Source organism: Phocoena phocoena, chromosome 10, assembly GCF_963924675.1.
Source record: "Phocoena phocoena chromosome 10, mPhoPho1.1, whole genome shotgun sequence".
Taxonomy (NCBI): domain Eukaryota; kingdom Metazoa; phylum Chordata; class Mammalia; order Artiodactyla; family Phocoenidae; genus Phocoena; species Phocoena phocoena.
In genome coordinates this window covers 84,815,577-84,829,677 of record NC_089228.1, presented here as the reverse complement: position 1 = coordinate 84,829,677, position 14,101 = coordinate 84,815,577, and the positions used below count along the sequence as shown (strand labels likewise).

Here is a 14,101-nt window from a genome sequence, read left to right as displayed (position 1 = left end):
AATCAAAGTGATAAACCAAATTAACAAATTGAAGGAGAAAAACCACGTGATCATCTCAGTAGTTGCAGAAAAAAGATTTTGACAAAATCAACACCCATTTATGATAAAGTCTCCAGAAAACAGGCATAGAGAGAACTTAACCTCAACATAATAAAGGCCATATATGACAAACCCACAGCCAACATCGTTCTCAGTGGTGAAAAACTGAAACCATTTCCTCTAAGATCAGGAACAAGATGAGGTTGCCCACTCTCACCACTATTATTCAATATAGTTCTGGAAGTTTTAGCAACAGCAATCAGAGAAGAAAAAGAAATAAAAGGAATTCAAATTGGAAAAGAAGTAAAGCTGTCACTGTTTGCAGATTACATGATAATATACATAGAGAATCCTAAGGACTCTACCAGAAAACTACTAGAGCTAATCAACAAATTTGGTAAAGCTGCAGGATCCAAAATTAATGCACAGAAATCTCTTGCATTCCTATACATTAATGATGAAAAATCTGAAAGAGAAATTAAGGAAACATTCCCATTTACCACTGCAACAAAAAGAATAAAATACCTAGGAATGAACCTACCTAAGGATACAAAAGACCTGTATGCAGAAAACTATAAGACACAGATGAAAGAAATTAAAGATGATACAAACAGATGGAGAGATATACCATGTTCCTGGATTGGAAGACTCAACATTGTGAAAATGACTATACTACCCAAAGCAATCTACAGATTCAGTGCAATCCCTATCAAACTACCAATGGCATTTTTCACAGAACTAGAACAAAAAATTTCACAATTTGTATGGAAACACAAAAGGCCCTGAATAGCCAAAACAATCTTGAGAAAGAAAAACGGAGCTGGAGAAATCAGACTCCCTGACTTCAGACTATATTACAAAGCTACAGTAATCAAGACAGTATGGTACTGGCACAAGAACAGAAATACAGATTAATGGAACAGGATAGAAAGCCCAGAGATAAACTCATGCACATATGGTCACCTTATCTTTGATAAAGGAGGCAAGAATATACAATGGAGAAAAGACAGCCTCTTCAATAAGTGGTGCTGGGCGAACTGGACAGCCACATGTAAAAGAATGAAATTAGAACACTCCTTTACACCATACACAAAAATAAACTCAAAGTGGATTAAAGACCTAAATGTAAGGCCAGACACTATCAAACTCTTAGAAGAAAACATTGGCAGAACACTCTATGACATAAATCATAGCAAGATCCTTTTTGGCCCACCTCCTAGAGAAATGGAAATAAAAACAAAAATAAACAAACGGGACCTAATGAAACTTAAAAGCTTTTGCACAGCAAAGGAAACTATAAACAAGATGAAAAGACAACCCTCAGAATGGGAGAAAATATGTGCAAATGAAGCAACTGACAAAGGATTCATCTCCAAAATTTACAAGTGGCTCATGCAGCTCAATACCAAAAAAACCCCAACCCAATCCAAAAATGGGCAGAAGGCCTAAATAGACATTTATCCAAAGAAGATATACAGATTGCCAGCAAACAGATGAAAGAATGTTCAACATCACTAATCATTAGAGAAATGCAAATCTAAACTACAGTGAGATATCACCTCACACCAGTCAGAATGGCCATCATCAAAAAATCTACAAACAGTAAATGCTGGAGAGGCTGTGGAGAAAAGGGAACCCTCTTGCACCGTTGATGGGAATGTAAATTGATACAGCCACTATGGAGAACAGTATGGAGGTTCCTTAAGAAAGTAAAAATAGAACTACCATATGACCCAGCAATCCCACTACTGGGTATATACCCTGAGAAAACCATAATTCAAAAGGTCATGTACCAGAGTGTTCATTGCAGCTCTGTTTACAATAGCGAGGACATGGACGCAACCTAAGTGTCCATCAACAGATGAATGGATAAAGAAGATGTGGCACATATATACAATGGAATATTACTCAGCCATGAAAAGGAACGAAATTGAGTTATTTGTAGTGAGGTGGATGGACCTAGAGTCTTGTCATACAGAGTGAAGTAAGTCAGAAAGAGAAAAACAAATACCGTATGCTAACACATATATATGGAATCTAAAAAAAAAAAAAAGTTATGAAGTACCTAGGGGCAAGACAGGAATAAAGACACAGACATAGAGAATGGACTTGAGGACACGGGGAGGGGGAACGGTAAGCTGGGACGAAATGAGAGAGTGGCATAGACTTATATACACTACCAAATGTGAAACAGATAGCTAGTGGGAAGAATCCGCATAGCACAGGGAGATAAGCTCGGTGCTTTGTGACCACCTAGAGGGGTGGGATAGGGAGGGTTGGAGGGAGATGCAAAAGGGAGGAGATATGGGGATATATGTATACGTATAGCTGATTCACTTTGTTTTAAAGCAGAAACTAACACACCATAGTAAAGCAATTATACTCCAATACAGATATTAAAAAAAAATTGATATACAAGACTGTTTAAGTTTAGAAACAACATTGGAATTACATTTTTTCGGACCAAAACTATAACCTCTCAAAGTTGCAGAAGTGCAGTGAATGCAGCATAGCTGAACAAGGGACAAGCTTATTCCTGGGACCAAAATTCCCAATTCTGAAAGAGTGTAATGCCTAGGACCTTTGGGGGACCTCACACTCCCTGTATTCAGCAAAACAGGCATGTTATTTCTTCTTCTAACACCACCAGCAGAAACAAATATTGCAGAAGCACTGTGACTTGTGGAGGCAGATTCTCACTTTCTTTTTTGTTTTCAAGCCATCCCTTACAGGCTGAGATGCAGTCCCTTAATTTCTTTTCATGGATCTCGGCTCAATGCTTATGTAACAGCTTGGCGTTTTGACAGAAATTAGGCTCTGTGCTGGGAAAAGTTGCTAGTTGTATCAGGAGTCTTAAACTTTGAAATCCCCAAATATATTATTTTAAAGGTTTTGAGTGCTCGTTCAGATGATAAATTATGACATTTATACAGAAACCAATACGAATTCAAATGTAGGAGATCCAGAGTGGCTAGAGCCTAGGGGGGTTTATGGAGACAAGGTAGTAGAAAGAATTCTGGAAAGAACGTTGGAAGACCTTTAATGTCAAGGAGCCCAGACTGTACTTGGTAATTGTGGAAAGTCCTAATGGATTAGAAAGCAGGGCAATAGTATAATCAAAGTGGTGCTTCTAGGCCATAGATGACATGAGAAATTGAAGACGCAATTAGTTTAAAAACATTTGCATATGTAGTGAAGAATATTGAGAGAGCATCACAACAAATTAGTAGTACAGTAATTATCTGAGTGATAGAATTATCAATGCTTTTTATTTTACCCATCTGTGTTACTTAATTTTATTGATAACACATATGTGTTGCTTTGCATTAAAGAAGGCCTAAATATTTAGGCCTTCTTTAATGCAAATAATGTAAATGTTTATTTTATAATGAAAAAATTCAAATACAGGAAAGAATATTAAAATGAATCCCACATACACGTCACCCAGATTAAACAATGATCAAGATTTTGCCATATTTGCCCCCTCTCTCCCTTTTTCCTTTCTTTCCTTTCATTCCTTTACCAGTATCTTACCCCTGCTGGTTCTTGTGTCTTCCTGACCTGACCCATTAGTTCTTGATAGCTTCCTTGCTTTCCAGTACAGCAAGATGTCCCAGACTCCTCTTAATTTCCTGCCACAGGCCTGAAATCAGCCTGTCTTTCAAGGTGCTCTGTTTCCTTTCAGCGGGTGAAAAATTATTTTAAGAAATAAAGGTATAAGCTAACAACAAGAACAACAGCAAGATGCCCCTAAAATAAAAAGAAGGGCACCTGTATATAAACTCCATGAAATATGTGTAAAAGCTCTATAAGGAAAATTATAAAGTTTTATAAGACATACACAAAAGGTTTGAAAAAGTCAAGGCACATGTCACCCTAAACACGTATTCACGTTGTTTACAAATATTTTATTCTATATAAGCTTTTTGTTTAACTCAAATAGGATTTCATTATAATGGGAAAAGGATTAAGAAATGCATATGAAAAAAGAGAACACATAGGTTGATTCTGAAAAGTACAAAAGGCGACTTACACCATTTGACAAAAAGTACTTACATTATGGTAGTCTTTAAAACCAGGAGGAAGAAAAACGTCAAAAAGATACCACCAAACATGAAATGACGCCTCACCTCACTATTAAAAAAATGGAAATTCAATCAGGCTAATAACTTGAATAGCAGTGAGTCACCTTCACTTGCTCAGGTAGTAGATAAGAACCATGTTTGACCACAGGACAGGGTTTTTAAAACAGGCAAGTATAAGCAAATACTATTCAGCATCAGGGAAACTGAGAACAAATAATCCTAACATTAATGTGTCAATTCTGATGCATTGTTTTCAGGATCATTCTCTTCTGACTACTATTGATGGACAGGGAGGACATACGATTCACACTGGGCCAGATCCATTTCTTTGGAAATTTAAACTTGGGTTAAGGAAGGTGGTCTCTCTCAACACAAGCTGAGGCTGAAATCTACAAAACTGAGCAGCTGTAGGGGCCCCTGGGTTCAAATGCTCTTGAGCAAGACCCCACATGATAGCCTTCTGCTTTCTGAGTGGTTGATGCCAGTAGGAGTACTATGCAATCAGAGTTGACCTGAGATATCTTATTTGCATTCATTTGCCTCTTGCTTTTATTCCAATCAGAAATTGTTTATTCAATACCTCATTTGAATACACAGTATATAATTAAGCTCTGTGGCTTCACAGCCTGCCATCCCTCTTTTCTCAAGGTAGATAATGGCTGTGTCTCCTATCTCCCAGTCTTTCTCTAAGTTTACTGTCATGTCCAAGAAAGGCTCCAAGAAGCTATCCTCAAGATGAAAAGAAAGGCAAGAAGCACCAGAGATGTCACAGACAGTGCTGCGGTTTGCCCCAACCCTGGCATCTCTATGGAAGCCACGTGAATACTGAACTCGTTTGTGACCTTTGAGTACATCACTGGTGAGTCAACCTACTTGGCTCATTACAACAGACTCCTTACTCTCCTCTACAGCAGCGGTCCCCAACCTTTTTGGCACCAGGGACTGGTTTCAAGGAAGACAATTTTCCCATGGACGGTGGGGGGGGAGGGGTGGTTTCAGGATGATTCAAGTGCATTACCTTTATTGTGCACTTTATTTCTATTATTACATTGAAATATATAATGAAATAATTATACAACCCACCATAATGCAGAATCAGTGGGAGCCCTGAGCTTGTTTTCATTTGTCACTCACTGATAGGGTTTTGATATGAGTCTGCAAGCAATTGACTTATTATGGTGTCTGTGCAGTGAAACCTCTCTGCTAATGATGACCTGTATTTGCAGCCGTTCCCCAGCGCTGGCATCACCGCCTCAGCTCCTCCTCAGATCATCAGGCATTAGATTCCCATAAGGAGTGCGCAATCTAGATCTCTCGAATGCGTATTTCAGAGTGCGGTGCATGCTCCTATGAGAATCTAACGACCCTGCTGATCTGACAGGAGGCGGAGTTCAGGCGGTAATGCGAGTGATGGGGAGCAGCTGTAAATACAGATGAAGCTTCGCTTGCTTGCCCGCCACTCACCTCCTGCTGTGTGGCCCTGTTCCTAACAGGCCATGACCCGTAGTGGTCCACGGTCCAGGGCTTGGGAACCCCTGCTCTACAGGGAATTCGAGAGAACTAATGCCTGTTGATGACTGGGGAACCAGCCAAGCACGCTGTGTGCAAGGCACTGTGCCTCGTCACCAAGTACAACAGCTACAAGAGAGCATTTTTTAGGACACCAACATCTGAAACCAGAGGCTCTTTTCAGAGCCACTCATACTTTCAGCTTATGAGCGATAGTCTATTGAGATTTCATTTGTTATGGATTTGGGACTCTTCTTTGATTTAAAAAAATGTGTTTTTTTTTTCAATAAGCTTTCTAACTTGGAACAATTTTAAATTTACATAAAAGTTGTAAAGGTAGTTCCCATATACCTCACCATTTCCTCTGTTGTCAACATTTATGCATTTGTCACAACCTAGGAAATAACACTGGTACTTTACTGTGAATTAAACTCTAAACTTTGGGTTTCATTAGATTTTACCTAATGCTCTTTGTCTGTTCCAGGATCCAATCCAAAATACAGTTGACTCTTGAACAACTCGGGGTTTGAACTGTGCGCGTATACTTATACGCAGATATTTTTCAATAGTAAATACTACAGTGCTATACAGTCTGTGGTTGAATATGTGGATGTGGAAGAACCTTGAATATGGAATCCGACTATAAGGTATATGCTGATTAAACCCGTGTCATGTTGTACATGACATTTACTTGTAATGTCTCCTTAACTGCTCTGGGCTGACAGTTCCTCAGAATTTCCTTGTTTTCGATGAACTTGATAATTTTGAGGACTCATATTCTTTAGAATGTTCCTAACTTGTATTTGTCTGACGTTTTTCTCATGTTTAGACTGAGATTATGTGTTGCTGGGAGGAAGACCAGAGAAGTGAATTGCCCCTCTCAACACATCACATTAATGGCACATGCAAACCACGTGGTTTATCACTGTTGATCTTAACACTGATCATTTGCGGTAGTGTTTGCCAGTTTTCTCTACTGTAAAGTCACTCCTGTTTTCCCCTGCCTTTCCATACTCCACTTTGTTAAGTCTGGGGAGTTAAGTTCCAGCTGCTTGATGGGGGAACATCTATATAAATGATTTGAAATTCTTCTGTTTAGGAAATTTTTCACATATCCCTCATTTGGTCAATCACTTACATCAGCATTCTCAGATTTTAAATTTTCACATTTTAGTTTTTAATGCCATGTTCTAAACATAATCTAATTTTGTTCAATATATCTGTACAATTTCCTTTCAGTTTTCAAAATTTTCCTGTCCTTCTGTGCCCTTCTTAATCACATGCCTTATCTATGTACATTAATTCAAAACATGGTTGGCTTTTTCGTAACTTGATTGCTCCTCAACATATTACGTAGTTTACTTTCATCTTTTAATTTCTTACAGAACTCTATACTTCGTACCTGCTTCTGTGTGTCTTATGTGTTTAGCTCTCACGTGTCTAACAGTGACTTTAAAAGAATAACCAGCGACACTTTCTCCTTGAGATAAGGCGAACTGCTGAATTTTCTGTAACTTTATGACAGCCTACCTGTTCATTTGCTTTCCAATTTTTCTTGGTGTTTATAATACAGATCAAATGAAACCATTTGAAAGATCTGACAAAAACTCCCTAATAATTCCAATTATGGTATACCATGTCACATTCCTACCTCTAGTGAGACACTAGTATCCCTCCCCCACATGTGCCATTTAGGTTTTTGACGGACATTACATGTTAAGAAACATTTTCTAAGCACGTGTTAAACCACAGGCATCGCGAATACTTATCAAAATGAGCCTTAAAAAGGGTATTAGAATGCTGAAGCTTTGCTCTTTTTCTCTCACCCGATAGGCATCTTGAAGGGCCATGAACTTGACCTCCAGTAATAAAAAAAGCTGCAAAGAACCTCACGTGCTAGAATCAACATGATAAAGTTACGGTTAACAGGTTTTTTCGGCGGCCTACTTTTGGAATACGTCACAATCACAGACCCAGACAGCCCAGGCACAGCCCTCAATGATAATTTAAGTGGCTCTGAAAAGAGCCTTTGGTATCTTCCTTCACCAGACGTTTAGATTGCTCAACGGTAACCTCCACGTGGATTACTTGCCCTGCACTTTGTGATGGTGGCTCTCGGTCTTCCTGGGCAGCAGCACGGCGTAGATGTTCGTCAACACGCCACCCTGAGTGAGTCACACCACCCAGCAAATTGTTGAGTTCCTCATCATTACGGACTGCTAGCTGCAAGTGGCACGGGATAATGGGCGTCTTCTTCTTGTCACGGCAGACATTGCCCGCCAACTCCAAGATCTGAGCCGTTATGGACTCCAACACCGCTACCAAATACACAGGCAAGCCAGCCGCAAGGCGCTCGGCATAGTTACCCTTGCGGAGCAGACGACAGATCCGACCAACCGGAAACTGCAAGCCTGCTCTGGATGAGCGAGATTTACCTTTACCGCGGGCTTTACCACCTTGTTTACCACGCCCACACACATCTCTAACAAGAAACCGCGACGCCAATACGGTGATCTGTAACACCTAACGACTGGGCATATTTATGACGGTAGGGTGTGCTTTGCTTTCTGATTGGCTGATGGCCATCTATCCAATCAGAAATGCCCATGGGAATCACCTCATTTACATAACGAGAGTCCCAGATATCCAATCAGATACTGGCCTCTCCACACGTCACTTGAGTGCTGCCCCTATAAATACCACCCTTTCCGCCCAACATCTGTCTTCGTTTTCTTGGCGTTTTTAGGAGCTGTTACAACTGTTAACGGTATAGCGCTTACCACTAGCTATGCCAGATCAGGCCTCAAGAAGTATTGCTGTTTCTAAGAAAGGTTTTAAGAAAGCCATAACAAAGACTCAAAAGAAAGAAGAAAGAAAGCACAAGAGATGCAGGAAAGAGAGTTATTCGATTTATATCTACAAAGTGTTGAAGCAAGTACACCCGGACACCGGTATCTCATCGAAAGCCATGAGTATCATGAATTCCTTCGTCGCTGATGTTTTTGAGCGTATTGCAAACGAGGCCTCCCGCTTGGCTCACTACAATAAGCGATCGACTATTACGTCCAGGGAGATTCAAACGGCCGTGCGCCTGTTGCTGCCAGGAGAGCTGGCTAAGCACGCTGTGTCCGAGGGCACGAAGGCTGTAGCGAAGTACACTACCTCCCTGTAAAGTTGCAAAGTGTAAGCAGGCTCCAGTTACAATCCAAAGGCTCTTTTCAGAGCCAGTCACGTTTCTGAAAGAGCTGTGGACTCAACGTAAGTAGGATGCTTACGTTAATAAACTTTTACTACTCAACTGCCGTTTGTAATTTAGTGATTTTTTACTGTATAGAAGCCCCCATGAGGCTCCAATAGTCTTCAGAAATCAACTGCAGCAAGAGAAATGAATGCTTCTTTACAGGAAAGTTTATGGTTAATACACGTAGAAAGTGTTCTTTGAAGGAGCTGTAAAGTATAAAAGACGCATTTGTCTCTATAAATGACTGAAAATTCTGTAAAAGGCCTGAAGGTGTGGAGAGATTTTGTAAAGTACATTATCCTGTTTTTTTTTCTACTTCTGTATCTGAAAAGTTTGGATTCTGTAGGCCAGCGAAGTTGTTTGAAAGCTCGAGTGGTTTGAGGTCCTCAACTTGGGGTCTTTTTGCCCTGGTGACCTACGTTGTCCAGGGCATGTTGACCTGGGATGGGGGAATATTGCTCTCTGTCTCACCGGAAGCCAGCAATCTGGCTAACCACAATTGACTAGAAAACAGTAACTCAAACTCCTTTTTTGGTTTTTTCTATAAATAACGGTGTGATCATTTGTGGGTGTTTTGTATGATGAATCATTTAAATAGGTGTTGGTGTCCTGTATTACTGAACTACCTGGACTCCACTCAGCAGACAAGCATTAAACATCAGTGGTAACAATCATGGATCAGAGCCCAGGCTCCAAGGCCCTGCAGTCTCACTGCTCTTCTCCCGACCCTGGCATTACATCCTCATGCTGGTCACAGTTCCAAGTGTTCACACAGGTCAAAGTAGTGGTAGGAAGACAGTCTATCTCCCTGGGTTTCCAGTTGAGAGCAAATGAGGAGGACTTCCTCTCAAGTCCCTGCTCTAGAATTGAGCCTAGTCCCAGATGCTGCTTGAGTCATTCATCTGAAGGGAAATTGGGACAATGTGATTGATGTGGACCAGTTTATTTAATATGTGTGGCATATTTATTACATTTAGCTCTAGGTATTTTGTTTTCATTTCCATAAATAGTGTATTTCCCAATTCATATCTTCCAGCATCTTGTTTTATATGAAAGTACTGATTTCTGTGCATTTTTATATCTTATTATATCTTACTGAATTGACTAATTTTTGCATTGGCTTTCTGATATAATTCTGTTGGGTTTTACATGTTTGCAATGATGTCTGAAAATAGGAAACATTTCACTGCTTCCTTTCAATTTAGTTAGTTCACTTCTAATTCCTTTCACCTGATTTCAGTGCCTCATACCTTCATATCAATGTTAAATAGGGTGGCTGTTCTTGTTTTATCCTTCACTTTGCTGAAGATCTACACTATTCCTCGTTAGATATATCATACAATGACGGAGAATTCTATGTCTGCTTTATTGAGAATTGTTAAGAATGCATGTTGAAATTTATAAAATGCCTTTTGAGCATCTCTGGAGAATGAGCGTAGGCCTTCCCTCTTTATGTATATTATGATGAGTTATTTAAATAAACTTCTTAATAGTCACCTTTGCATTTTTTTATATAACCCCCTGCTTGGGCATCATATGTTACTCATTTAATGTTCTGTTGAACTCTGGTTGCCAATGGATCATTTACAATTTATACTTCAATATTATAAATTAAATTGATCTCTTTTCCCTTTTTTGTGTGTGCAGTGATGTTCAGGTTCTGGTACAAATTTTTATTCAATTCATAAAAATAATATGGAGGATAGATGTCCTTTTAATACTCTGGAAGTGTTTGAACAGCATTGGAATTCCCTTTTCTTTAAAACTTTGGTAAACTTCCTTTTTAAAACAATTTGTACTTGGTGCCCTTTTTCAGATGACAGTTCTTTGACAATTATCTTTATTTTTCTTTAATGAATTTTTTCTATTTAGAGTTGCTAATAATTTGTAATAAGTTTTGGTAAATTATATTTTTCAATACAATTTTTTAAAGATATTCTCTTAGAGATCAGCAAATCGGTCTCTAATGATTTTAACCTCCGCTGTCTTTGTAACTACAGCTCCTTTATTATTCTAAATTTTGTACTTGTGTCTTCTGATTTTTCACAAACCACAATGGTTATTGGTTAATCTTTTATTTTTTAAGTGTGTTTATTTATTTGCTATTTCTTTACTCTTGCATTTAGTTCTACTGTTTTCTTTTTCCTAATTATTTTTTCCCGTTTTTCATTATTTAGCCTTTCTGCTTCCACTAGTTCACTTTATTTTTGTTTTTCCTAGCTTCTTTAGTGGGATGCTAACTTTATAGCGACAGTCTTTACATTGCACAGTTTTGATACAAATGAATTTCAGTTACCACAGTTTAGTTAAATAACACCACTTGCCCAAAAACACAGTTCAAAGGTCATTGCATGGTGAGTCATTGCATAAACTACAAAATTCACTGCTCGCTCTTTTAGTTCACAAGTCACTGCACAAATAACACATACACACTGTGATCAGTGACCTAATCGTGTCACTTATTTTAAAATTCGTTGGCCAAAATTTGTTGGCATGGTTACTGCACATGTTGTTCAGTTTATTCAAAAAGAGAAAGCAGGTAGTTTAGTTGCCTCCTTGTCTTCCAGTGATAAACTCACATGAAAAAAATCAATAGTCAAGAGGGATTTGGCTAAGAAGATGAAAGTACAGCAAGACAAGAAAAAGTAATAACCCTGGAAGCAGAATTTGAATCGAAGGTAAATAGAGTTATTGAAGTAACAGTTGACCGGGGAAATGTTGACACTGTTGCTATGAAGAGACTAGCTATGCAAACCAGAGGAACTTAGTAAAGGCCAACTGATATAAATGTAGAAAATGGTTGTGATGAAAAGGAAGAAGTTCCAAAGAAAGTGACACTGGCAAAATACTTCATATTAAACGAATTCTCAGAGATATTTCATGGCATTAAAAATGCAAAGGATGAAATATTGGAAGCGAATCCAAACTTAGAAAGAAACATGACAATTCCCCAAAGCATAGGAAGGACACTCACTCTGTATCATAAGTTGCATGATAAGAAAAAAAATCAAGCACCATTCAACTATTTTTGGTAAGCTTTTAAAAAAGAAATGACACTAATTCTCACTGTTTTAATATTTAAAATTACAATGTCCTTAATATTAGTTTTCACTTCCCTTTATATTTATGATAGATGGTGAGTTTTTAATGTTTTGATAAAAATTTTTAAAGATCCTGGAACAATCATGACTTTTCCCATTGATTATTAAGACTGCTTTGCATAGTCACTTTTAAGATTTCACACTACCTGAAGGACTGCCTGCATTTACACTTTCTAATTTATTAATGTAAGCAGCATTTAAATCTATCATTTTTCCTTTGGGCCATGCTTCACTTTATTCCCACAAGTTCTGTATATATTCTGAATTTTCATTAGTGTGAGAGAGGTGCTAGGAAAAGCAGATTCCTTCACTTCCTATTAGGAACCTGGAAATCACTGTTATCGACCAGCAAAGCAGCTGGTCAAATTCTCCTTCCATCAGAGATGCAGACCAAATGCAGACCAAGGACCCAGCTTTACGGAACGTGGAGGGACAAACACAGGACGTTGGGATGGGTTTGCAACCTTCAAAGACTTTAATAATGTCAGAGAAATAAGAGTAAAGCTTTAGTCCAAGACAATTCATGAAAGCAGTGAAAACGCAGGTTTGTTTTTAGGTTAAAGTGCTTAAGAAAGGTGCTGTTTGTCCACCCACGTCTCAATCCCTAAGTCATAAAGGACTGGCAAGACAGAATTTTCTGAGAAAAGGGCCACAGCAAAGTTAGGACTCTGCTTTAAATATGATAAGGTTTGGTTTGGGAACTGGGGAAAGTAGATCCTTTAGGTGCTACCCTCCCTAAGCTACATCTGGCTGTTAACTTCACCCTAAAATCATTGCAATGGTTACGCATTGAGATTTGCCATGGAAGCAGGGGAGACATTTGCTGTCTTTCCCTGATTCTAGGCTGTGGTTTTGTTGTGCCACAGAACAGAGAACATAATGGATGCCAGTAAGATGAGGGCTGGAAAAAGGGCAGAGCAACTAGGCTTGTTTAGAAACCCAGATGCTGTAATTACCCAAAAGCCACCACAGTGCCTCTGAATTCAGAAAAGAAGAGGGCTGGTGTAGCCCTCAAAAAAGAGACTTTCTATTCTCAACTCAGATGGGTCCCTGAGGTCTACAGGGCAAGGGAAACCCTCCCAAGGAGCAGGGCCAGAAGAAGCTAGATCACACCAAGCCCTTACTGCATCGTTCCGGCAGGTGGACATTGCTAGCTCTTCAGTGCAGGGCTGGTCATAGACAAGTGGCTGCATTTTGTTATTTTTCCTTATTTTGTTTTCCGAAAAGGTTTTAAAAAATTGTTTCCCTTTTCTTCACTCTTCAAACATTCACTGAGAGAGAGAGAGAGAGAGAGAAAGAGTGTGTGTTCGTGTGTGTAAGAGAGGAGGTCCTTACTCTCACTGTTTCCTTTCTAGTTTAGTGAGGCAGATATAAACACACAAGGTCATTTTAGCTGATTATGAATGAGAGAGATAATAAGGTGCCCAAGGAAAGCTTTGTATTGTCTGTAATTTACTCTAAAATACTTCTATCCAGATAGTGTGATGTAAATTTTGTGTGAGTCGATGTTAAGGTAAACCTTAGGATCTGTGAATGTAGTAGGTTGAGTGTCCTGAAAAAGGACATGTCCAAGTCTTAACCCCTGGCACCTATGAATGTGACCCTTGTTTGGAAATAGGGTGTAGTTAAGAATCTTGAAACGAGATCATCCTGGATTTAGGGTATACAAGAGAAGGGAGAGGGGCATCAGAGATGCAAAGTAGAGGACCATATGAAAACTGAGGCAGGCAGAGGTTGGAGTGATGCAGCTGCAAGCCAAGGACACCGAAGATTGCCAGCTGCCACCAGAAGCCAGGTAAGGCATAGAATAGATTCTCCCTCAGCGCCTCCACAAGGAATCAACCCTATTGACACTGTGATTTTGGACTTCTTGGCCTCCAAAACAGTGCAAGAATATATTTCTGTTTTACGCCAACCAGTTTTTGGTAACTTGTTGCAGCAGCCCTAGGAAACTAATAAATGGACTTTTCTAATGAGGAATTCACTCTCCAGAAGAGGTTAGTCATCATCTGACCCACTACAAGTTCTTTTCACCCCCTACAAGTTCTTTTCACCCACTACAAGTTCTTTAGCTCTTCATCTCCAATCACACTAGAGGGCTGATGGTTAGCAGAAGTAATGTGAGA

At 39.2% G+C, this 14,101-nt stretch overlaps 1 protein-coding gene and 1 pseudogene across 1 annotated transcript; one reads left to right on the top strand and one right to left on the bottom strand.

Annotated features, from left to right (window-relative positions):
* Positions 1-7,717: 7,717 nt before the first annotated feature.
* LOC136129689 (histone H2A type 1-A-like) lies at positions 7,718-8,255 on the bottom strand (annotated as a pseudogene).
* A 166-nt stretch (positions 8,256-8,421) lies between these two features.
* Positions 8,422-8,805, top strand: LOC136129688 (histone H2B type 1-A). The gene has a single exon (XM_065886002.1). It carries the CDS (start codon positions 8,422-8,424, stop codon positions 8,803-8,805), a length of 384 nt encoding a protein of 127 aa, XP_065742074.1.
* The last annotated feature ends 5,296 nt before the right edge of the window (positions 8,806-14,101 follow it).

Bases quoted from the DNA above. Each gene is read 5' to 3' on its own strand.
- LOC136129688 (XM_065886002.1), top strand. From the start codon at position 8,422: ATGCCAGATCAGGCCTCAAGAAGTATTGCTGTTTCTAAGAAAGGTTTT.